The sequence below is a fragment of the Passer domesticus genome, chromosome 3 (assembly GCF_036417665.1).
Source record: "Passer domesticus isolate bPasDom1 chromosome 3, bPasDom1.hap1, whole genome shotgun sequence".
Taxonomy (NCBI): domain Eukaryota; kingdom Metazoa; phylum Chordata; class Aves; order Passeriformes; family Passeridae; genus Passer; species Passer domesticus.
Window position 1 is genome coordinate 93,504,179 of NC_087476.1, and position 24,744 is coordinate 93,528,922.

General features: G+C 41.1%; 2 protein-coding genes and 1 long non-coding RNA gene across 11 annotated transcripts in view; 2 read left to right on the top strand and 1 right to left on the bottom strand.

Moving 5' to 3' along the window:
• THADA (THADA armadillo repeat containing) overlaps positions 1 to 24,744 on the bottom strand; it is a 216,324-nt gene that overhangs the window by 137,677 nt on the left and 53,903 nt on the right. For 4 of the 7 annotated variants that reach the window (XR_010359212.1, XM_064414398.1, XM_064414403.1 and 1 more), the window contains exons 1-16: positions 13,945 to 14,013; positions 12,634 to 12,729; positions 11,225 to 11,319; positions 10,697 to 10,827; positions 9,827 to 9,975; positions 9,658 to 9,690; positions 9,054 to 9,102; positions 8,004 to 8,194; positions 7,249 to 7,343; positions 6,737 to 6,957; positions 5,072 to 5,763; positions 4,318 to 4,469; positions 4,021 to 4,176; positions 2,754 to 2,876; positions 1,721 to 1,844; positions 174 to 322 (exon numbers count right to left, since the gene is read on the bottom strand). Coding sequence is in view for 6 of the 7 variants with exons in the window: in XM_064414398.1 (XP_064270468.1) it covers positions 174 to 322; positions 1,721 to 1,844; positions 2,754 to 2,876; positions 4,021 to 4,176; positions 4,318 to 4,469; positions 5,072 to 5,763; positions 6,737 to 6,957; positions 7,249 to 7,343; positions 8,004 to 8,194; positions 9,054 to 9,102; positions 9,658 to 9,690; positions 9,827 to 9,975; positions 10,697 to 10,827; positions 11,225 to 11,319; positions 12,634 to 12,709 (2,436 nt within the window). In the remaining variant the exon portion in view is untranslated. Of the gene's footprint in view, positions 1 to 173; positions 323 to 1,720; positions 1,845 to 2,753; positions 2,877 to 4,020; positions 4,177 to 4,317; positions 4,470 to 5,071; positions 5,764 to 6,736; positions 6,958 to 7,248; positions 7,344 to 8,003; positions 8,195 to 9,053; positions 9,103 to 9,657; positions 9,691 to 9,826; positions 9,976 to 10,696; positions 10,828 to 11,224; positions 11,320 to 12,633; positions 12,733 to 13,944; positions 14,014 to 24,744 lie in introns of those variants that run through there. The other 3 variants (XM_064414399.1, XM_064414401.1, XM_064414400.1) reach the window with 2 other exon arrangements.
• On the top strand, positions 14,150 to 18,896 carry LOC135297153 (uncharacterized). Its single transcript, XR_010359210.1, has 2 exons — positions 14,150 to 14,704; positions 17,109 to 18,896. It is a non-coding gene; the product is annotated as an uncharacterized LOC135297153 (long non-coding RNA).
• The window catches only part of PLEKHH2 (pleckstrin homology, MyTH4 and FERM domain containing H2), a 52,548-nt gene continuing 48,649 nt past the window's right edge, over positions 20,846 to 24,744 (top strand). For 2 of the 3 annotated variants that reach the window (XM_064414404.1, XM_064414406.1), the window contains exon 1: positions 20,846 to 20,940. In XM_064414404.1, the coding sequence (XP_064270474.1) occupies positions 20,861 to 20,940 (80 nt within the window). In that variant the 5' untranslated portion in view covers positions 20,846 to 20,860. Of the gene's footprint in view, positions 20,941 to 21,808; positions 21,925 to 24,744 lie in introns of all 3 variants that reach the window. The other variant, XM_064414405.1, reaches the window with a different exon arrangement.

Consider the following 24,744-nt stretch of genomic DNA (forward strand, 5'->3'; position numbering starts at 1 on the left):
CCTTCATCCATTAGTGAAACAAGCCTCCTTAGGTAGTGATGAACACTACTGGAGGCAACTTGGACCAGCTTCTAAGGATTGGGATTCCTGCTCCGTATCTAACACAAGCACCTGGTATACTACAGAACATCCATCTTCCACAAAATTACTCCCTCTAAACTCTAAGTTCATACCTGTAAATTCAATGCAACATCACGTAGTTTCATCAGAAGTCTAAATGCCAGAATTTTTACTTCCTCAAAAGTACTGGCAAAACACTGGATCAGAGTTTGGACACGAGCAGAATCAATCTCTTGATCCAACTGGAAAACTTGTGCCTGGCCTGTTCAAAGAAATTAATGCCTTAGATAGTTGTGCTGTAACTCTTTCCAGAATAAGCATTCTCTTCATATTCCCCTTTGATATACTAAAAGAAGCATTACATTTTATCCAAATTATTATTTTATTTCTCTTAATAGGTTTTAAAATAACATATTTAACATTGTTAGGAATAAAAAAGGCTTACCTTATTAAAAAAAATTACCCATAGTAATAAAGAAAATAACTTATTGTCAAAAACAGAATCCCATTTACTCCCTTTAAATTTAGCATTAAAAAAATCTATTTACTTTTGCTTAAAAACTCTTTTCCTGTAAGTATGTAATATTAGAAAATAATTCCTTTCAAAAAAGAGGTTGAATGCTTCAATGTGTTTTGGCACTTGCTGTTTTGAGTTATTTTGTCATAGGAATAATCCCTTAAAATGTAAGCCATTACAATTTATTTTGGTTTTAATTTAGATAAATGAGTTGTGAATTCTGGTGACTTCATGCTGTAAAGAAGGCAGATATCTTAGGATGTAAACAACAACACCATAACACTGCACAAAAGACAACAGCTGAATTGCCTTTGTAGAAGTAATACCCAATTTTTAAAATCCTCAGCTGCTATTATAAACTGAGGATAACTCTCTATTTTTAAGAAAAAAGCAGTAATAATATACTACATACTTAAACTAATAACATTAATGTGTTCATTTATCAAGGCGTTTTGAGAAATGATTTACCAAGATGGCAATTTTATTCCCTCTCAAAATCAATTTTAATATTAGACAACCAATTTCTTTAAAGAAAAGGTTAAAATTTAGGACTGAAACATATTTTTATGTTGACCATGGGATTCAGGGACAAGATATAGCAAGAATATCAATACTCCAAAGCTCTTAATACTTATTAAGATTGCCATAAAATCACAAAGAAAATTTTTAAATAACACCAGCACATCATCATTAACTGGACAATAAAACTGTTTATTTAGCATAGTATCATGAGGATGTAAAATATTTTTCAATCAAGAGTTTTTGTGAATTCAGCATTTCGAGCTATCAAGATATATGTGCAGGAAAAAGGAATGAAGTTACCAAATACATTGACACTTGTCCAGAAGTTTTCCTTATAATAAAAAAATAAACCTTCCTTAAAAACAGGCTATGCAAGAAAATCCAAATTTACAGAAAATATGCAATAGGAAATTATTAGCATTTACTTCAATATTCCTTTTTCCAAAAAAACTTACTATGCTTCCTTGAGGTAAAACAAAAGCAATCCAGGAAATGCCACAGAAATAAAGGACTAAGAATACCCTCTTATTTTGACAGAAACTGACTAGCCAGCATAAAAGACACTTCTTAAATACCTCCCATTCCTACAGTCTATTAAAGTCTATAAATTAGATTTCTCACCTTTTGGAACAGAAAATATTTCTGCTATTGATTCCAAAATACTTAGTGCACAAAACCTGGTTGGGTGTGATGAACCAGGAAACAATACCTCAAAAAGTCTGGCACATACAGATGACATGAAATCCTGGAAAAAAAAAAAAAACACAAGAAAAATTAAGACCATGTACTTGCTGCCCAACAAACAAAAGCCTAAGTAACTGAACCGAGGACATTCTGCTTTACCCCAAAAATTGTGACCTTACAGTTAATTTTGGAAAAACAGGAGGCCAACATTCACAGTACAGTTTCTTAGAGAACAGTGAAGGCTGGACAATCACTTGGATTTTTAAATACAACAGTTTCCTTTCCCCAGGCCCACAAAAAGACACCCATAGTATGTAATCCTGAAAATTAGCTGACTAAGAAAAGCAGAACTCAAGGAACAGATTGACACAAAGATACTGATGATGTGAGCCTTTACATAGGATAAAAAGGACAAATACAAAAGAAGTCTTCATGCTAAAGCTCTTGTCATTCATTCTCTCACTCTCTGATTATTCTGGAGACCTAGAAAAAGAATGAAGCTCAACTGATCTCTGTTTTAAGTCCAAGTAACACATATCACTTAAAATTCGCTACTAAATGGTCGGCAGATGACAGGACACTTGCCCAATTTCTTTTTCTTTTTTTTTTTTTGATTGAGGGTACATCTCCAGCCATTCCTCACTTACTGCTGTTTCAATGCATATCACAGAGCAATCCCTCATAAAATAACCTTTATTGGTTTCAAACAAAATTTACCTTAAAGACACCCTCCAAACACCAACAGGCATTCAGTTCATCAACAATTGCCTATTTAGTCAAAATAAACTTGCACAAGTGCATCAGAGTGGACAAGCCCCCCACCACTGTTTGGCTTTACAGGTTTTTTTTCTTCTGCACTGCACTACTGCTTAACACAGAGTGCCTAACTTACCCAGTGGTGTTCAGGAACAATGAACTCTCAGAAATGCTATCCCACCTCTATTACCTGCACCTCTAGCAGTCTACTTACTTTATATTGCTGCAAAATCCTCAAAGGAGGCATTTTAGTTGACTTCTCAACTAACTCTTGCTTGGTTTTATTTTGCTCCAATTTATAAAGCACCTGAGAACTTTCTTGTATTCTGCAAAATAACTTTTAAAACAAAAGAAAACATAGTGAGACAAGAATCACTGACAGTGAAATAAGGCAAAAGCAGATTTTCAGCTTATTTTCCAAATCACCCTGCTTGTAATTTTTAGGAAGTTGGAATACAGCATAACAGAACAGATCCTTCCCTCTCCATTCCAAACCCAAGGTTTTGCTTCCCACCTCTCTTTTGACCAACTTCTTCTCTCCTCCCTCTACACCTCCAAAATCTTCTTCCATCTCCATCCTTAAATTCATACCAAGCCTTCTCCTCCTGCCTCATTTTCTGTGGAACTATGTTCGTCTATAAAAAACTCAATGCAGATAATTTCTACAGTGTCAGTGTTTTTTAGAGTTCGACTCGCTTCAGAAGTGCTTCCTCCACCTCTTTTACTACCTATAAGTAATATTTCCTTTCTTATCAGATTCCTATCTAGCACAGCTTTTCCATCTCACGCTGCTCAGTCTGCACTAAGTAAGAACGGAAAGAGATAGGATTTCTCTTTTGGTTTTGCCAAAGTGACTCCCTCACTTTTCTCCCTTCTCAAATTAATTATTTTCTCCTTCCACACTGACTTTCTTTTGCCATAAAGATCTTCCAAGAAGTTATTTATATATATATATATATATATGGTTCTTCATTTTATCCCTATCCTTCTACCATGAGCAACTTCCACCAGATGGAGAGACTCATTCCCTGCAGACTGTAATGGCACAGCTGTATCATAGTGAATATTCTTCTACTTTGTTTTCCAGGTCAGGTTTCTGAGGGTGATGAAGTGACTGAATTTGCCTGAGCTGTGACAAGTCCATGTAAGCACAGCTTTAGGCCCCAGCAAAGGCAGCACAAGGCTCACTGCTGACTCCAGGACACATTGCTTTGCTATTGGCGAAGTGTGCAGATGCTGGCAGGTCAAGCAACATCCACCAGCAAGTTACCCTGCCTCTGCCACTTAATATTTTCTTTAAGCTATCCTTGCGTGTGATAACTTATCACCATTCAGTTGGGTAAGACATAAAGCATACTCCTTGTCTTAGAGCTTCTACCGTTTCCAATGAGCAACTTCGTAACATACTCATTACTTCTTTTAAAATGGTGTTACAACTAACATAAGAGGCATACTAGACATTGCTCATAGTTTGAAATTACCTTTCTCAGCAGAGAAACAATTTGTTGCCTTACTGAAGGAGATTGGTTGTTCAAGTTGTACATCATAAAAAATTGAATTAGTTGCATTTCTTCCAGAGATACAGTTTCTGTAGTACGATGGGTTTCACAGAGTAAACCTAAAGCATCAATGCACACCTGAAAGATATTTAAAAGTTCAGCACAAAAGAGTTACTGACACCTATGATGACACCTTTGTTTTAATACAACACTAACACAGTAATCAGGATGAAAGCAATTCTTCTAATTTAAAGGATACATAAATGACTGTCCCTTTACCTGGCTGTGCTGATGAACTAGACCCTGTTTTATACACTCAGTGGATACAAGACCACTGCTCATGATATTTGAAAGTTCCAGATGTCCGTGGGCCCTGGCTGTTCTCAAGCATGCCATTAATGCTCCAAGAGCTCCTCTAGTACTGCAAGAGCCTGAAGAAAATGAAAATCAGTAATAATTACTGTTTGATTAATACAAACAATGCACTATTTGCAGTGCTCATCAGAAACTCCCAATACTTTCAACACGACCCACCCCCTTTTATTTCTACTCCATAAATCCCAAAAGATATGTTGCTATAGATTAAACTAATTCTAAATCCCAAAAAGCTTCATCTCAAATATGTCATAGGACAAAAACACCTTGTGAGGTGTCACAAGCCATTATTTTAGAGTCACACTAAATTACTTCAAAACAAGAGAATCATAAATCTTGTATCCACATATTTACAAGAAAAATCAATCTGTTACTGAACAAATCTCTGTAAGAAATAAAAAAAAAAAGTAGTAGTAGAAAATACAAAAATCTAACAAACCCTGGTAAAGAGAACCATAAGGCACCCACAGGATTTTGCTTATGGCACAGAGACACACTTATAATTATTATGACTTTCACCTTGAAATATAAGAAGCGATAATAAGAAACTGGAATTTTTCTTCCAAATAAATTCTAACAATAATAATAAACCAGAAATCACATGGTTAAGATTTTAAAAATCGAATCACAATTACAAATACAAAGTTTATTTTCTTACCCAGATTAGCATCTGCAGAGGCCTCAAGAATTTTTATCATGTAGCTCAGACTGTCAGGGTTACATTTGAGCAATTTTGGTAAATAGTAATCTATTATATAAGTAGTTTGGTCATGGTTCCCTTCACACAGTATTACCAGAAGAGGAGAAACCCAGATGTTGTGCCACTGGTCAATCCAGGTGCCTTCCTGAAACCTCAAAGTAAAATGGGCCTTGTGATTTGTAAACATGGCTTCCATAAGATCACTAGCATAAGGTGCAAGAGACTGATCACTCATCACATCCAGGATCTGCACTGGAATTGTTCTGTCCAACTGCAGTATATTTTCAGTGCCCACACATTCCACCAGACAGCCAAGAGATGCATATTTCCCTTTCACATGCCAATCCAAGTTCAGTAAATGCTTTATCAATCTTGCAAAGAATGGGTCTGATTTCCCATTGGACCCAGCAATGGTGGTTTGGTGTATCTGAAGAAGATTCTTGAAAATCAATTTGGTTTGGTGTCTGATGGCATCCAGAGGGTGGTCCCAGTGTGTATAAATGTATTCCAGCAGCTTCCCAATTATATCAGAGTTCCCATTAAGTTTGATTTTTAGATTTGGAGAGCCTGAAACAAGGGCAGCCAATGCTGAATTAGTCCAAATAGCAAGGATTCTAGACAAAGATGTTGCCACACTGGTTTCTTTTAACCTTTTAAAAAGAACAAACAAAAAAATTACTGCCTTCATTCATTAGTATTTAAAAAAAAATAAATTTTGTATTTCAGAATAACCATTCATCACAGTAATTTACCTTACATGAAAACAGATTAGTAGACTCAACCCATTCATGGAGGAAAAGGAATGAACCCCGAAATGACCAACTGGATGTTGCCAAGTACATGCTTGGTTACCTGATGTGCTATTACCTGTGGCTGCAGCTAAACCCCCTAACAACGGGGAAAAGAAACCATACAAGACCCACAACAATTAAAAAAAAAATAAAAATTACTATGCACCTGCTAACATTTGAGCAGCATTATGTTGTTGCATGCTTCTTGAAAATCTAAGGAAAAATTTTCATTGCCATATAAAACCATCAGAACTGAGTATCCTATGTGCAAAAACAAGATCACAAAACTGAACTCCAAGGCACAATCAAAGGTTGAACTGAATACACATTTTAATCTCCAATCCAATAGTGCTGGTGGGCCCTTAGATGCAAGCAGCCAGAAAAAAAACCAAACAAACAAACAAAACAACTAAAACTCATATTACTTCAAGTATTGGCACACTACTTTCCTCTGAACTTTCAGAAGGAGAGGATGTGATATCCTGAAACTGAAGTTTGTCTCTCTACATAAGAACTGATACTGACACACCTTACCATAAGGGAATTGATAAATTTATCCCATTCATGTTAGAAAACAAAATTTTAGCATGCAAGAAAAAAACTGAAACTTAGAACTATACATTTTACTACTACTACTACATCATTATATTTTTCAAATTTACAGAGTTTTTATGAATATATTAAAAAGACTGGACGATTTGTGACAAAACCTAGTATCATTACACTGAAAACGTCAGAGATATTCCACCAGGACCACAGAAGTCATGCAAAATAGAATTAGAAGGATAAACCTCTTCTCTCAAACATAACACAGATTAGAACACAAACTTACTCTGAACTCAATGACAACAAGACTGATGCAATATCTAGCAATAGTTTCTCTCCATTTTCACCCATGCTGCCATTTTTCCAATCCAGCATAGCCAGTGCTCCATGGCAAAGGAAGAGCAGGACCGAGTCTGGGAGTTCTGCTGTGCAGAGAACCCCACAGTTCCTCACGAACCACGCTGGCACACCTAAATGTTCTGTTGTCCCAAGGAGCAAGTCACTGATCTGGAACACCAAAACACAACCATTACAGCACCTCAGTACAGCAGAAAACCTGCTTTGTGCGTAACTTAGAAGATCTGAAGAGATTTCTTGTAAATAGTGTTTGTCAAATTCCAAACCCAAGTCTTACTACTTCAAATAGCAAGGAGAGAAGAAAGGATTATACTCCAGCTAAGGACTGATAAAGAAGCTGGCAAGCCCTGGTATCTGCATCAGCAAAGCCTCCAGACAACACTGATAGTACAGGGTAACAATACCATGATATTGCAGTCTTCAGCCAGGAAATACACTCACCAAGGAAGGTAATTCCTCAACTGGTTCATACATAGCTCTGATGAAGAGAATAACAGCCAGTCCTGAGGTAGTCTGAACAGTCTGCAGGAGTGTTGCTACACAGAGATATTGTACATTAGAATGCAGCAAACACTGTGTAGAACATAGCTAGAACTGCGTGGCAAAATCATAAAACATGGCATTTAATTTTGCCAGACTACTTGTAGTTAGTTGTATCATCACAAATCTGTAGTGTCCACCTGGATAGCAAATATTAATAACTTTATCCTCCAATGTAATAAGAAACTGCTAATATCTTTAACAGAAGAAAACACAGGACTGCCCACTATGGTTGGGAGGGCTGTGGCACAGACTACTGATATGTGTTAAATTCTACTACATAAAAATGTCTTTATGAGAAGAAAACACTATCCGTTATGGTGTGCCCATAAATAGTTCTGGCAGCCTATTTCATAGAGGTGTAGTTATTTCTGGTAGGCACAGACACTTGGTGACTCTCAAAAGCATTTCTGTTTTGGAATTATTAATAACAGCATTAATCTTGGTATTTGTCATGAGATAAATTAAACTGTGCACTCTAAAACTCCAGTCTACAAATCATAGCTCACCAAAAAACCAACTACTGCTCCCACTCCCATTAATCTCAGTAGTTCAATTTCCATGCAAGCTAAACTAAGTTTTTATACATACAGGTTGTTTACCACAAAGACAACAAGTTAATAAAAATATTAGGGTTTGAATGTTACTAAACTTACCATCCATCAGGAAATTTGTGCAACTTTTCAGTAAACTACACATACTTTGCCAAACAAAAGATTCACTGTGTTTCCAAAGACTTCCCTGGATATTTTCTTGCAATTTCTGTATAAGCATCATTGAAACTTTAATGGCTATCAGTAAATCATGCATCAGCTGAGTCTGAACAATACGATTTCCATGATTCTTTCTGTGGAAAAAAAAGAGACAAGCAAGCACACAAAAAGCAAATTAAAGCCATTCTCCACCATTCCCAGAAAACCACACTCTGTCAACTTTAAATAGAATTAATGCTAAAAACTAATGTATTGCTTGAGTTGATCAAATATGTAACTATGGGAAAACAAGGAGCAGACTCAAGGGTAGTTTGTTAAAATGAAGCTAACAAACAAAAATTACAAATCCTGCTACGTTTTCTGCTGGTTCCTGTGACAAACTTTCATTCATGTGATTCTGCCTGAGCAGAGTTGAACTTCTCCAGAAACTTTCCAAAAGGCCAACAGAATGCAGTGCTACTCTTTTCTAATTTTTCAAGTAGTTCCTCCATGTATGAAGGACATTTCTATGATTTTACTTTTTTCTAACACGAAGGCAGAAAATATCTAAACTTTCAGTGCACAAACCACTTCATAAGTGCCCTTCTCAGTTCAGAATGAGAGACCACAATGAAGCCACCTCACCTAATGAGATGCTGGAAAATGTCAAGTATATCAATACAGACTTAAACACTCATGGAACACAAAGGAGTTCTACTCCACCTGAATTTTACATCAATTAATCACACTCTAGCTACAATTCAGAGAGCAAAACCTTAACTCAAAGGCCTCCCTTAGTATTAGCTGTAACAGTATCAGTGCCTTACCTCTCTTATATTATCATATTGCCACAAAAGAAAAGAATCAGCTTTTATTTAAAATCTGCATCAATGTAAAATATTTCCATCTTTCATCAACGTATGGCTACCAAAGTGATATTTTAAACCAAACCAAATTATCTTGCAAGAGAGAAATAAAACCAGATAAAATAGAGCTTCTATTGAATTCACTTGCCTGTTTTCTTCCTGTATGTCAAGCAGCAACTTCTGCAGAAACTGAAGAACTAGTGAAAATAATTATGGTATAAATTTACTTACAAAAGAAATAAAACAAAATTTCCAGCAAAGCAATCACACATACATCTCAATACATCACACGTACCCAGCTACAATGAATAGTTACCCATGCAGTGGTCATTCTTCCATTCCACCAAAAAATTAAACTGGTATTTCAGCATAGACAAACACAAGCAACATGCTAAAATACATGCTAAAACAAAATTTTAAACTGTTTTGCAACAACCTGCTACAAAACAAGTTTCCAACCCATTTGGCCTAATCCTGTGAGATACTGACTCTCCCTGCCACAATTGCTCACTGGTACTCAGATTTGTATCAGGGCTGCCCGGTAAAGAAAAACTGACCCCTGGAAATTAAAGGTATAATTCAGTCTTGTCTTTCACAAAAAAATACCACATAAGAATACTAGTTTATTGAAAATTAACAAGGAGGAAATCAGATCTAATAGATCTTCATGCCTGCTTCATGTCACTTCTCCATGCACACCCCTCCCCCAGTAATCTGCAGTGAAGCATATTTTACTATAAATGTGACTTTACCTTCTTCAAACAGGTTCTTAATACAGGCTCTACCTAGAGGAAAGAAAATACATTTTAAGTACTGAGTACTAGCCAGCACTATCTATTTTACATAACTGCAAACATCACTCTCAGGTGTGGCACCAGTGCTGAGCAAGTTTAACCAGAAAAACATTTGAGGTCACTGTACCTAAGCTGAAGTCCTCCATACAGGAAGCAAGGTTGTCCAGCACTTTTCTGTACAAATACACATCTCTGGTTTTCAGCTCTTCCCGAAGGCAGCACACAAAGCTCTGCACAGCTGGCACCATCAAATGTCCAGGAAGACCATTCAGGGAGCTGCAACATGAAGAAACAGCACATTTAGTTTGGTTTTCCTTAGGTGTTGGTAACATCCACTGCACCAAAATCCATGTCAGCTAGAATTCCAATACACAGCTGTTTCTTCCTGCATGAAAACATCATCTGTTATAAACTTAACATGTACATTCTCAGTTTGCAGCCAGAAAACCTGTCACAGGGGTGCACAGCTTTGGGTTGCCTGCAACCAAAACCAGGAGGGAAGCCTTGCATCTCAGCAGGACAGTGCATGTTTTCAGACAAAGAAAGGAAGGCAGCTCAGCACCAGATCTTAAAAAATGCTGAGGGTATTAAAAAAATTCACTAAATAAATACAGCAGTAATTGTGAAAAAAAAAGTTTGCAATAAAAATAGGCAGAAGAAACCACAGTTTAGTTTGGATTCCTCTGAACTATCTTCTCTTGACAAAGAGGAGGTTTCATGTTTTAAATTTCTATTCTAACATTGGATTTTGAAGTTCAAACTGCTAATTACACACTATGTTGTATTTCCAATAATGAAATAGGCCAAAACAATGCTTCACTTTGAAATTATTTATAATTAAAGATTTTTAACTTAGAAAGAAAAACAGTACATATGCACACACTAAGTACTGCAAATTTTCAGTAATTAAATTACAGCAATTTACAGAGAATGACAAATTACTGACTTAGAGATAAGGAAAACAAAAAAAATAAAGGTTAACTACTGCATCTTTTACCTTGCTAATACTTTCTTCAAAGGATTCTTCGCACCCAAGGAAAAATACATCTCTCCCAAAACATCCAAACAAGCTTTAACCATGGGATCACCTGCAGAGTTCTGATCCATCTGCTTCACCAATGGCATAATCTGTAATCAAAAGAACACACGATGAACAAAAAACTCTGGATACATCATTTTAAACAGTGGCGGACTTCCCTCTCATCCAAGCATATGGCACAAAACTGTCTCCTCTTCACCATTTCCCCTTGAATTTCAAGCTCAAATAATGTTCCAAAACCAAAAAAATCACCACAAAATAGTAAACTGGGTGTCATTTGCCTTCCACCATTTTCAATAACTGTGGCCCTTGCTAATCAAGTACTAGAACTACAGTTCTACCTGATGCAAGTGCAGCTGTTTTTTCTGTGTTTACAAGAATGTACAAAAGATTAGAAGCTTATTTTAGAGCTGTATTTGCCATTAACAGTGCACAGGACACACTCTCAGTTACTAAAAGCCACACTAAACAACAGTGAAACTGTACCTGTTTAATACACTGGATCTGCTGGATGCCATTTCTCAGCTCTGCACAGTGCAGAAGCAGAGATGCCAGATTTTGCTCTTCAGCCTTTGAAAACCCTACAATTGGAAGAAGAAGATCTTTTTATAAAGTAATTACAATAAGCAGTATAACTAACACTTAATTTATAAGAAGAAGAAATGCCTGCTTGATTCGTAGGGCTTTTTCCAGTTCCAGTAAACCCCTTTGTGCCAAACCCTTAAGTCACTTAACAGCACCTTAACACTTTTTTTTTTCTCCTAACAATTTCAAAAAAATCAGTTTCACTGGAACACAATAGTAAGGGACCTCTGGGGGTCATCTGGTCCAAGCCCACTGCTCAAATATGGTCACCTGGAGCTGGCTGCCCAGGACCATGGCCAGGAGGCTTAGGAATGCCTCCAAGGCTGGAGGTATCCAAGAGAGACTCCCTGACTTCCCTATTGACGCTGCACCCATCCTCAGTCACCCTCACATTAAAACAGTGTTTCCTCTCCATTCAAAAAGATGTTTGGAGGGAATCCTTGGTCTTTCAGTTTGTGCCCATGCCTTCCTGTCCTATCACTACTGAGCACAGAAAAAATACTGTCTCTGCCTCCCTTATGTCCTTCTTTCAGGTATTTTTACACATTGCTGAGATCCCCCTGAGCCTGCTCTTCACCAGCACAAAGAGTCCCAGCTCTCTCAGCCTTTGCTCATAGGAGGGATGCTCCAGGCCCTTCATCATCTTAGCCCTTAGCTGGAGTCTCTCCAATATGTCCATATTACTACTGTACTGGGGAGCAAAGAACTGGATGCAGCAATCCAGGTAGGACCTCACCAGTGTTCCTTCATAGCAACTTTAGTATACAACTCTTGTAATTACTTCATTTGGGGTCTTTTACAGTAAATATCACTGGAAGTCTGTCTCATCAAACAAACAAAACAAATCCCCACAATAAAAAACACCATTTGAACAGTAGCTTTAAAACAAATTACCTTCACAAAACACTAAGACTGGGAAACAGACCTCCAGAGAACCCTTCCAACCTCAATCATTCTGTGACTCTTGGAAATTCAGTGTTATCCCACATATTAAGGCTAACACATCAGATATCACTGAATTACAGGCCTGCAAGTAGGAGTACAAATAGGACCTTCTTCTACCTTCACACCATAGACAAAGCGTTTTCAAATCAAAGCCACAATGCTTTAAAGGGTTTTTTTGACTCTGCCAAGGTAAGAAGTCACTGTCATTACACAATAAAAACAAACCACAGCAGAGCAAACACACCTAAAACTCACAAAACAAAACCACTAGAAATAAAACATAACAAGCAAAAAAACAGATCAATTCAGTAACTACTTGAAGGCAAGAGAAATCACATTAGTTCAGAAAATTACACCCTTCTTACTCTGAAGTTTTTCAAGCTGATGATGATCAAGAAAGAATGCATCCACCTGAATTTCCTTCTTCTTCTTTAAAACCATTTTAGCTGATTTAGAAATGCCTGCTTAAAAAACAAATAACAAACAAAAAGAAATCAAAACAACAGGTCACATGGTTTTAAAAACATAATTACAAACATTTCCTATAATAATTCCTTTTCACTGCCCTACTGTCTTGAAATGTTTGCTGCATTAACTGTGCAACTTTTTCTCAAGGCAATAGCTGTCTTTGATTTTAACAACTTCAGCTACTTCCAGCGTTTCATCCAAAATTCACCCAAACTTCACAATACAAAATGGAAGCAATAGAAAAGGGAATTGCTGTAGGCATGTCATACTGTCTCACTGCAGTTTTCCCTGCACTTCTTACCTAGTCTGTGGCATGACCCTGGATCACCGTTTGGAAACATCATACAGAAGCAAGGAATTAATGCCACAAAATTTCCCTTGCTCAGTTTTGTTGTTCAAAACTCATTCAACTTGTAACTTGTAATAATGTCAAGTAAGAACTGTGCAGCAAACCGAACAGCTCTGCTATTACGGATGTTACAAACAGCAGGCTCTTTTTGAACGGCAATGGGGATTTAGTATGTGCTACAGTGTCACTGACTCAAAAGCCTATTATCATGGAACAGCTCAGGTCAGAAGGGGCCTTTGGAGCTCCTCTGGACCAACCTCCCGCTAAACCTGGGCCACCTGGAGCGAGCTACCCAGGCCCACGTCCAGGTATCTTTCTAATGTTTCCAAGGATGGAGACTCCACAGCCTCTGTGGCCGCCCACTGTGCCAGTGCTCGGCCACGGTCACTCCACACGTCCCAGAGACTCGCCGTGTTTCAGTCCGTACCCATGGCCCCCAGTCCTGCTACCGGGCACCACGGAACGGAGCCTGGCCACCCCGTGTCCGCGCCCGCCCTCCACACACTCACGCACTCCGGGAAGCTCTCCAGACCCCCATTATCCGCCCCACCTGTGGGGCCCAACGCGGCGCCCCCGAGCACACCAGGGCCGGCCCGCCGGGCCCCGCTGCCCGCGACTGCTCCGTGCGCTCCCCGCCCCAACAACCCCGCGCCTCGGCGGTACCGAGCGCTCGGATGGACCCCGAGCCGGGCCGGGCCGGGCCGGGCCGAGCCGCCTCCGGCACCCGCCCGGGGCCTCCCCCGCCCCGGCGGCAGCGCGGGCCCGGAGCACGGCGGCGCCCGCCTGGGAAAGCGGCTGCAAGCAGAGCGCCACAGCAGCAGGCAAGGGAAGCACCGGGGGAACACCGCCCGCCCCTTACCCCAGCAGAGCCTCAGCCGCGGCGCCGCGTCCTTCCCGGTGCCCGCACGCCGCCCCACCACGTGCCGGCCGCCGCCAACCGCGGCGCGCCCCGCCCCGCCCCGCCCCGCCCCGGCCCGGCCCGGCCCGGCCCGGCCCGGCCCGCCCGGCCCCGGCGCCGCCTCACGCCGGGAGCGCTCGGGCACCCGGAGCGGCCCGGGGCCGCTGCCCGCAGTGCTGGTGCGCGGCGGGGCCGCAGCCACTGCCGCCTTTCCTCGGCAAGTACATGTCCTAACTAAAAGATGAACCTACGCGAGTCAGCGAGTCACAGAAGGCAGCGGGTTGGAAAATCCTTCTGAGGCCATCGCGCACCGTGACCGAACGCCGCCATGTAAATAGAGCCACGGCATGGAGTGCCACGTCCAGTCTTTCCTTAAACACCTCCAGGAATGGCGACTCCACCACCTCCCTGACCAGCCCACCACAATATCTAATCTCCCTTTCTCTGAAGAAATGTTTCCTAATGTCCAACCTAAACCTCCCGGTACTGCTGAAGGCTGTGTCCTCCTGTCCTATCTTTAGTTGCCTGAGAGAAGGGGCCGACACCCACCTGGCTACAGCCTCCTTTCAGGCAGTTGTAGAGGCTGCAAATGTCATCCCCGAGTCTCCCTTTCCTCCTGGGTAAACAACGTTGTCCCCTCAGCGGCTCCTCATAGGATGTGTGCTCCAGACCCTTCACCAGTTCCACTGCCCTTCTCTGGGCTCCAGAGTCACTGGACTCTGTAAGACACAACTATCTTTCCTTATTTTAAATGTATTCTAAGCTTTGGAAAAAATTAGTGATGACTTTGATGTATCCCGTGATGACCTTAGGCTGCGTTTCTTGCCGTGTAGTTACTCTCCCTCCTCGGTTCCTGAATGTCGTCAGCAGATTTACATGGATGCTGTGCTTTCAGAGCCTAATCTGCCAGGTGCCCTTGCTGCACACAGTGGCTGCTCAGCCTCCCTCCAGAGCCAACTACACTTCAGAGCCAGAGGAAGAAAATGCTGTTTTGCATCCAACACAAATCAAGCTGCTCTAGTCACAAACCCTTTATCCAAGGAGCAGAAAGAGGTTTGACTTCACACCACGAAAATCCAATAAGCTTAATTTGAAAAGTGTGCTCCGTTTGTTTCCTTATAACCATATCTCTTGATCCATTCCAACAGTCCCTAATTTGCCACCACTTCCACATATTCTAAAATTGTAAAATTATGAACCAAACCCAGCTATTTCTTTTATATAAGTATTTATACATTAGTAAATTTTCAAATATCTGAAGGGAGCCCAGCAGAAAGATGGAGGTAGACTATAAGAGCATGTAGTGACAGAACAAGGGGACATGGATTCCAACTAGAAGTGAATAGGTTTAGATTCAATGTTAGGAAGAAATTTTTTGCTGTGAGGCTGGAAAAGCACTGTAACAGGTTGCTCAGAGATGCCTCATCCCTGGAAGTGTTCAAGGACAGGTTGAATGGAGCTCTGAGGAACCTGGCCTAGTGGAAGATGTCCCTGACTATGGTAGGGGGGTGGAACAAGATGATCTTTAATGCCCCTTCCTACCCAAACCATTCTATAATTTTATTACTTTTTGCCAGAAAAGATTTTTTTTAAGTTTTCAAGATCTATGTTCTGTGCCTTTCACAGTCCTCCCAGGTCCCATGTGAATATAATGTATGTAATAAGCATATCATTTGCAAGAGATAGATCATCAAATGGGGACATCCTTTCCCAAGTCTGTGAGTTGTATCTAGCAAAGACACAACTTTTGCACTTGGTGTGAAAATGGTTATTGCAAAAGTGACTACTGTAAAAGGGCAGCTCAACATAGCAGTCATGCTTCCATAAAGATTTAAGAGCAGCAATGTTTAGGTAAGGAAAAAGTGGAAAATATAACAAAACTCATTCCTTGCCAATTGATTTTCACCCATCAGTGATTTTCTTAACAATCTAAAGAAGCCAGAGTCCATTAGGGTCTGCTCTGGACTTTCAACAAACTTCTGGATCCCTCCGTAGCACCAAAGGTTCACAGTGCCTTCTGACTTCTGACATGGTAATGGCCAAAGGAATTGAGAAAAAGTTTAACCACATACAAACACATAAAGAAAGTAATCTGAATTTTTCACTTTGGTTCATTGAATTTTCCCTGTTTTGCATTCAGCCATTTCAAGGAAACTGACACAGTTATTTGGCACTACCTGACCCAGTGATCTACTCTAAATGCTGGATTATCTTCAGCTCAAAAACAGACTGGATGCTCTTAAGTGACTTAACCTTCCAAACAAATCAGACAATTATCCTCATCCTCACTTAGTGCAAGCAAAGTCTCCAGCTCCTTCAGCCCAGTTCAATACCTACACATTTTTACATTCACTGTGATCCTCTTTCTACAGACTGGCCAGTTTCAGGAAACCTTTCCAAAGTTCCATTTCTGTGTATTCCAGCTCATATTCTGTGACACTATTTCCAGTAACTTTCTCCTTTCCAAAAAAGCTTTTCTCTCCCCAAGTTTTTCCAGTTAGGAGAAGCAGTGCCAGGGAGCTGTCTGGTAACACCCAAGAATCCACATTTGCAATGAAAGCAAAGAGGCATCTACAGAAATGAAATGATAGCATGCGACACCCTCACAAGTCCATTGCTCTGTTCTCTAAGAGCAACAAGTTTCCAGTACTCAAAATACCTTACTCAGAACTAGCTCACACACCACTGCTCACCAGGCAGGGGTTATGAGGCTTAGCTACCTTAAAAAGGTAAGTCACACTGTTTTCATGATATCTGACCTGCTGGTAAAGAGCAACAGACCTCTGAATTACTGATGCTGTGGCTGTGCTGGGCTCTACTGTGTGCCACAAATCTTGCCAGAGACCAAAAAAGCCTCATAGCATTAGAAATTGCTAGGGAGAGAATAAAAATCAAGCAAGAAAGCATCACTATGTCACTACATAAATACACCTGCACCTCAAACACTGCATGCAGAATGTGGTAGGACTGCCACAGGTGTGAGGTAGGATATGAAGGATGGCCAAAGGTAGTGAGGGGCATATCATTGTGAAATCCTTAAAGTAAATTTGTAACTTTACTCTGAAAGAGAAAATGGAATATGACAGAAATTTCTAACATTTTTCATTGTCTCTGCAAAAATTTAGGGGCATCAAGTGAAAGAAGGAGGTGATGTCTAAAACCAAATGAATTATTTAAACCATGGAGATCATCATCTTAGGACATTTTGGATCTTGAAAATTATGTTTGTTCAAAAGCAGCTGGACTGAATCACAAGAGAAAAAAAACCAAAACAAAAAAAAAAAAAAGTTTCAAAGGACAAAACTTCTGGCTTACAAAGTCCCTGAACCTCTAGTGGCTGGGACAGTATTCTGGAGTAATGACACTTCCCTGGGCACTGTCTGAGGACAACAATCAAAGTGAGTGGGTACTGAACTGGCTGACCAGGTACAGTCATTTTCACTAGGATGTCTCAACATATTTCTGCAATTCAGCAGAAGGCTTTTTTCCTAAGCACTGGGTTTATGCTCACAAACTTTACAGTTTTGCCAAATCAACATCCACTAGTCAAAATTCTCCTCAAAAAAATAACCTAACCCACAGTCAGAAACTTCAATATTTAAGCTGCACATTCTAGCCCTCTTGAGCTATGCCTGTGCCAGTAAGTAGAATAGTTTATATGTTTATATTTTGTGTTTCTTTCAGATGTAGATAGTTATATCATCATTTGAAAACTCTCAGAAATTATTTAGAGCAATATAGAATTTTACCACTCTGTGGCGCCAGATAATTAAAAAGAGGTTGAGGTTTTAAAGGGAAGCCATGTACTCTCATAAACTGTAGTTTTCCTGAGTAAAAAAAGCCTTTATTAGTAACTGAAGTAACTCCAGATTCTTCCATCCAAAGGTACCAAAGCACAAATACTAGAGGTTATTTAGACAAAATGCCACTTTTCTGTTACTGAAAAATAAGTCACAGCCTTGAAAAAGCAACACTTTAAGTCATCTCATAATAATAATAATTGACCAAAAATGATCTTTCTCCCTTTCTCTTCTCCACTTAAACAATACCTTAAAAGTTTTCTGTCAAGAAATATACTTTTTAATTAATTTGACCATCACCGAAAATAATCAATTTATTTATATCACAGTTTTTTAATTGCAACTAGTGTAAAAAAATGGGAACCTTTTTCTCTATTTCAAGTCTCAAATATGTATGTCACCCTTTAAAGAATCCACAGAACAACAACTTACAGAAGACATTGTATGGTCTAAGATTTTAGAATCACAAGATATTTCCTGGCATATATGTCCTACTGTAGACACACATGCCAATCTGAAATACCTAAACTTAAATGGTTTCAATATTTATCTATGTGAGAAAAGACCAGAAAAATCTCCTTTTGTCATGAAGGGGTAAGGTCCTGGTCCAGCATGTCAGAATGACGTTCTACATACGCAGAAAAGTCTCATAAACCCAAAATTTTATGTTCTAGTTGCAGATTTGATGACAACTGTCTCTGGAATGAAGCTGGTGGCATTTTTTGGATTAGCTTTCACACACCAGAGTAGATGTTTTGCAATACCAGGTTCATAATACTTTTTAACAAATGAGGTTATTGTTTAACAAGACAACCAGGAACTTAGTACTTACTTTCTTGCATTAAGTCAATTACAGACAGTAAAAAATTTACAACATCTTCAGCCCATGGGGAGGCTAATATTTAAAATTCACATTACAGAGAGAAATATTTCTTACTGTTCTGTCTTTGTTTCACTTCTGCAGCTAACAAATGATCACTCCAAAGTGCAGATACCTTGCAGTTTGTTTCTACAATGTACTGTGTATGAGGGTTTTTTTGCATTTCTCCACATATATTCAGGAATGTCTGCAGATTTATTACTGCTTGCATGTACCTTCCATCAGCAACAACAGTAAGGAGGAAGAACTCTCTTCCTGAATCTGTACTTTCATGTGCAATAGTTTTCTGTGTCTTTGCCTGGAAGATTTATGGCTTCCCCCCTTTCTTTCTATTTACAAAATAAAATCATAGTTAGTATTTTTGTGTTTTGTTCTATGCATCCCACTTGTTCTACTTGTAATTCTATTTCTTCAGTAAGGGAACACAGATTCTAGCTAGCTCTACATACTTCACAGCTAGGGCAGTTGAGAGAAAATCCTGACTATCCCTATTCTTTCTTCCAGAATATTTTTTCAAGCCTCTTTCTGTATCAGTATCGGGAGCTCCATGACTGCAGATCATTTTTATTACTCTGAGGGCAGTGAAAATGCCAATCCACCAAACAAACTGAAAGAAACTTTCGTTGAGCGAGCAGGCTTTGCTCTCCCTCTTGCGGTCCGAGCCCGTCATTCCCGCAGCCTGCCCCAGCTCGGTGGCTCTGGATTCAAAGGCTTCGTGCACGCTTGGGAGTATGCAGAGAGCGAGAGTGTCGCTGTTCGAGGAAACGATATGGACAAAGGTTTCATTGAACGCCAATGCTAAATCATTTTGTATAGCTCTCGTTAGGAACCAGATGATTTTGATTCTTTTGGCTAAATCTTATAATCCAAAGAAAGGGTTTTTTAACTTTATGTGTTTTTAACGTAGCGAACACTCTAGACAGGAGGTATTGGGTGGAACACAATGCACTCCTTGCTAAAAACCAAGCGTGTTTTTAACACTCTTTTCAGCAACCAGTATTTAAAAAATACGTGAAGCACTTCGGAAAGTACCAGCAAATGAAACTGTTTCAGTGAAGTTGTTTGGATACTCTAAGGTCACTGCAAGTGGGTGGAAAATTGGAGCCTGTACTGAACTAAATAGGAAAAAATGAAATTGTGTGTATAACCAGATGGGGAGTATTCGAGCTTCGAAGACCTGGGTTGTTTTTTTTTTTCCTTTTTCCAGAAGAAAAAGCTGTACTTTAAATGACTCACAGATGTGAACAAACAGTTTACTCTACACACCTACATTATAAATAACCCCAGAGGAATGGTGCAGTGTGGTTTGTTTATGCACCAGGAGAGTCTGTGAGATATTTTGCCTCCTATAAATCATAACCCAAACAAAACAGAATCCTTAAATCTGAGTCCAAATGGACATCTATGAGGAAGATTCCTCTACGTGCCAGGCAACACACCAATTACTTCTTCCAGATACTTTGTAATACTTCAGTCAGTCTTATAGAAGGGACACAGACGGCTGGCTGCCCGAGATGTACTCTCAGCTTTTTTCAGCCGGAGGGGACCAAGACCCTGCTGCCAGCAGGACTCGGCAGCACATGCACCTGCTGCTTTATCCCGGCTGGAACTCAAACACAAAGTGGGTTGTTACCTATGGGATAGGGCAGCCCAACGAGACCCATGTACACCGTAATATCCCCAGCACTGCCCCGGGGACCGCACGGTTCCAACCCTCCGGTATGTACTTGACAAATGACCTTTACAAGACGTGTAATTTAAATTACAGTGAGCTCCAATGGTGGAGCCGAAGAACTGCAGAACAAGCGGGTGCTTCTTCCTGGCATCGTCTTCCAAATTAAGAGGGAAACTTCCTAATTCACAAAGGACCTTTAAAAACGGCGATGGGAAAGGGGTATGGGCAGGCCGTCTCTTGCTGGGACCCCTCCGCCAGCCTTGCCCTCGAAAGCCCTCCAGCCGGGTTCCATCGCCCTCGGTCCGGGCGCCCGCTCCCCGGGACGCCGTCGGGGCCGGAGCACGCAGGCAGGCGGCGGCCCCGGGAGCGCATCCCGCCGGCAGGGCCGGGCCGGCCCGGGCCGCTGCTCCCGCCGGCTGCCGGGGCCGCGCAAGCCCCGCCCGGGCGCCCCGCCGGGGGCGGCCCCGCTGCTCAGTGGCCGCCCGGGCCGTCGCTCAGGCGGCCGCGCCGCTCGCCGCGGGGATGGTGGGGCGGGCGCCGAGGGGCGCGGGCAGCGCCCACAGCCCGGACGGCGCCCGGCGCGGCGAGCCACGGCCGGCCAGGTCTGACCTCCCTTTCCTTGCCCCCTTCCCTCCCTTCGCGAGCGGGGCCGCGCCCGGGCCGGCCCCGGCCCTTCCCGGCGGGGTGTCGGTGCCGGCGGCGGGGGCGCGGCGGGACGGGCGGCGCGGTGCCCCCGGGTGACAGCGGCGGGCGGCGGAGGGTGATGCTGGGTCGGGTCACCGCGGGGTGTCGGTCACGGCAGGACTCCGGGCTGTCCCCAGGCGGTGTCCCCGCGGCTGGGACCGGCGTGCCTGCCGTCCCCTAAGGTCCCGTAAGGTCCAGGCTCCTCTCGTCCCGTTGGCGGTGCCGCTGCCGCATCCCTACCGTCCTCCCGAATATAGAGAGCGAGAAGAACACAGTTCCCAAACAAACGTGCACAACTACGATAGTTTTGAGATACCTACACGGCTAGCTTTCAGAATTTCAAGAAATGAAATTGGGACGTAGTGTGGCGTCACACTGCGACTTAAAAATTGCTGTCATCAGGAAAAGGACATTAAATGATCTTGTGTGCCTTAATCTTGTTTGCTGCACACATTTGGCACTGGGAAGCTGAGCAGGCAGCAATGAGCTGGGAGGGGGCCCCTGAAATCGGGGTTTGTGGGGGTCTGTGCCTGGGGCTGGAATGGGCAAGCACTGACTGACTGCGTCACTTCATGGGAACAACCTCATCAATACCTAGGAAGCAGCAGAAAAAGCATTCCTACATCAGATTTTGAAGGAAGTTTTAAATAGCGCAGGCAACAGTTTGTTTGAGCATAGAATTATGCAAAATGAGTCAAATGGAAAATAAAGTTACCAGTGTTTGGAGGTGAGTAAGGGCCTTGGCCAGCAACAAACCTGAGAATGACTTCCTTGATTCCTACACAGGTCCACTTTGTGTCTCATCATTTCCCTTCTCCAGTCCAATCTTTATGGCACCAAAAATATTTATAAGTGCTGAGTTTGGGTGAAAAGATGGAAGACATGGCCTTGAAATTCAAGAGGTATGGTCCAAATGCATTTAGGCCAGTAAATATTTCAGGATGGTGAAGGGAGAATCCACTATGTACTGCTCAAACCCACGCCTGTTGAAACAGAAGAACTTTCCAAACTTTCTCCAGCAGACAAAAAACATCCAGAACATAGGGACAGAAAATGAAGCGTTTAGTTAAACACTGCATTTTGTTAAAAACAGAGGAAAACACTGACAATGTGATAAGGAATATGTAAATTTTTTTTAACACACTTCAAAAAGGTAGAACATTGTTCCCTCCCCCCTGAAATGTATTTTGATAATTTCCAAGCAGACAGCAAAGAAAAGGAAATTATATCAATCCCTTTGGGGAGAATGTGACATTCTGACTTCTTGAAGCCTAGAAAGAGGTTTATAAACTTACAAAATGAAAAAGACAAATTTAATCTTTCCAGACTTGTCAAACTTGTCTCAATTAATTTTTGATGACATAATTAGAACTTAAGGCTTTAATGTGTGCTTTTTTAGTTTACTTTTCAAAAGATTTAACTTTTTAAGACTCAGGGGAAACGGAGGGCTTTGCAGTGGGAACTGGAGCAGGAAGAAGGGGCGGACTCTGTGTAGGTTTGAGTGCTGATTCAGAATACTCTATTAAGCCAAGAGAAGATGAACTCATTTTTATCCTCCCTTGGGGAATCAGACAAGAAACAGGAAGTCATTGATTCTAAGTAAGATCATTCACTCTGCAAGTGTAAACAGTGTGTTATGTGCCTGTAAATATTTCCAGAACCCATTGGCTTGTTGGAAAATACAAAGTAAATTATTACAATCTCTAGCAAAGAACCCACAATAAAAAGAGTCATTTTCCATCTTTTTATCCATAATGTTTATGCAGTGGAATATTAATGAGTTTGGACATTGGGAAACTACTTGGCTGGACACACTGTTCACTGCCAGAAATCCATCGACTCAAATGTTTTGTCTGTTGAAAGACAAACATTTTTAACTCCACCCTGTAATATTGCACCCTACCAAAAAGCAAAAATTCTTTCATTACTTGACCCTTTTGTGTTTTCACTGCCACAAACACTGAAATATCCCACTGTTAACCAGATGTTGGCCTCGTCCATTTCTGTTTTATGTAGTAGCAATTAGTTAAAAAGGAAAAACCTAAAATATCCTAAATAGTCTAATAACATGTTGCCAGTCCTCATTACTTAGGAGAGCAGAATCCAGATAAATCTGCAGCTGAAACTACTTCTCCCCTCCAAAATAGGAGAAGCTGCTGCTTGGCAGTGCCACCTTCTCCCCTTGAACAGGGGGATTCTGGACAAGCAGAGACGATCATGGATTAGGGACAGGACAACAGCGAGCAGCTTGCTTCCCTGACAGTCCAGGGAATTTTCTGCTAAGCTTAAAAGGAAAATGGCAAAAAAACATCAGAGGTGTCTTGGTCACCAAGGAGGACTGCAGTTGAAATGCTTATGTTTAGAATGTGGGTGTTGTAGGATCGGCTTAGGAAACTATTTTAATAATGTACTTAAATACTAGTGATTCCTTGGGGATTCCTGAATAGGAGATTCCTGAAAAAGGATAGTTGTAACCTCTGGTTTAGCAGCTTGAATCCCAGCCTGCAGGACCAAAGGAAGAAAGCAAAAAATGGAGCAGTTATCTTCAGAAAAGCGATTGTGGCAAAAAGTTACAAACCTCACTTTTTCTTTCCTAGTTTTCCTTCTAAATTAAGGTATGGAATGAAAGAAACAAGGAATTTAGTGTATGAGAAAGGAAAGAAGGTTTTGAGCCAGAATTTTTCACCTGTTTAGTTAAAATTAATTTTAGAGTCACGTGAAACATCAGAATTTAGAAGAGAAATAGAAAATATTACTGTAGCAAAGAAAAGTGAAGGACTTTTTTGGAATCTGGCTTATGACTTTGGTCTGTCTTGTGATGCTTTTCCTTTTTTCTTCCAGTTGTCAAAAACAGCAGAGAAGACAAATTCCTAGGTGTTTGGTCTCCAGCTGAGGGGTTTCAGGTGGGGCTGCATCTTGTAGTGCAGGGAGGAAGGGAAGTGCTTGAAGCTGGGCTTCTGGAGGCCTGGGATAGTGCTGGGAGGGGGGCTCTCAGTGCTGTCACTCACTCATCTGTGCTCACTGTGTCAGGACTTGCAGTGTGGAGATCTGTGTTAGCCTTAATCTTCCTGTGTCAGCCTCCTTCATCACACTGAAAACAGTGGCTACTTGCCTTTCCTCATCAGTGTCCCACTGGTGAGGTGACAAACATGCAATATAACATTATGACTTGTAGTTTTTTCTTTGTTGTGATCTTCCAGTGGCCTTCCACTGAATGGTTTTTTTACATGTTTATTATTTTTGAGATAAATTGGATACTTAGGAGCTATTCAGGCTTTATTTTCAAAGCCAAACCTAAGTGTCCAGAACCCTGCAAAGGCCAGGCCTTTATTTAGCAAGGGAATTTTGGACTGAATGGTTACATTCAGCCATCCACTTACTCCATTAAACTGTCTACAAATACTTGGAATACAACAGAGCCCAGTCCTTCTGCTTACACACAGATGATTTTCTTGGCTTCTCAGACTCAAACTATGATGAGCCAGCTCTCATGCTGAATAATTTTTCCAGAAATGCTTGTCCAGAAGGGCACTGAGGCTAATTTCCAGAAGGCATGAGCAGTTAAGTGTGGATAAAAGAAGAGCTGAGTCTGAAACATGCCTGAACCAGGATGTCCTGAGATCTGCAACAGCTAATGCAAAAAGATTGTTTTTCATTTGGGGGGTCCATTAGAGACCATTTGGTCACCCACCTTTTCATCTGGAATCAGAAACTTCCACCTT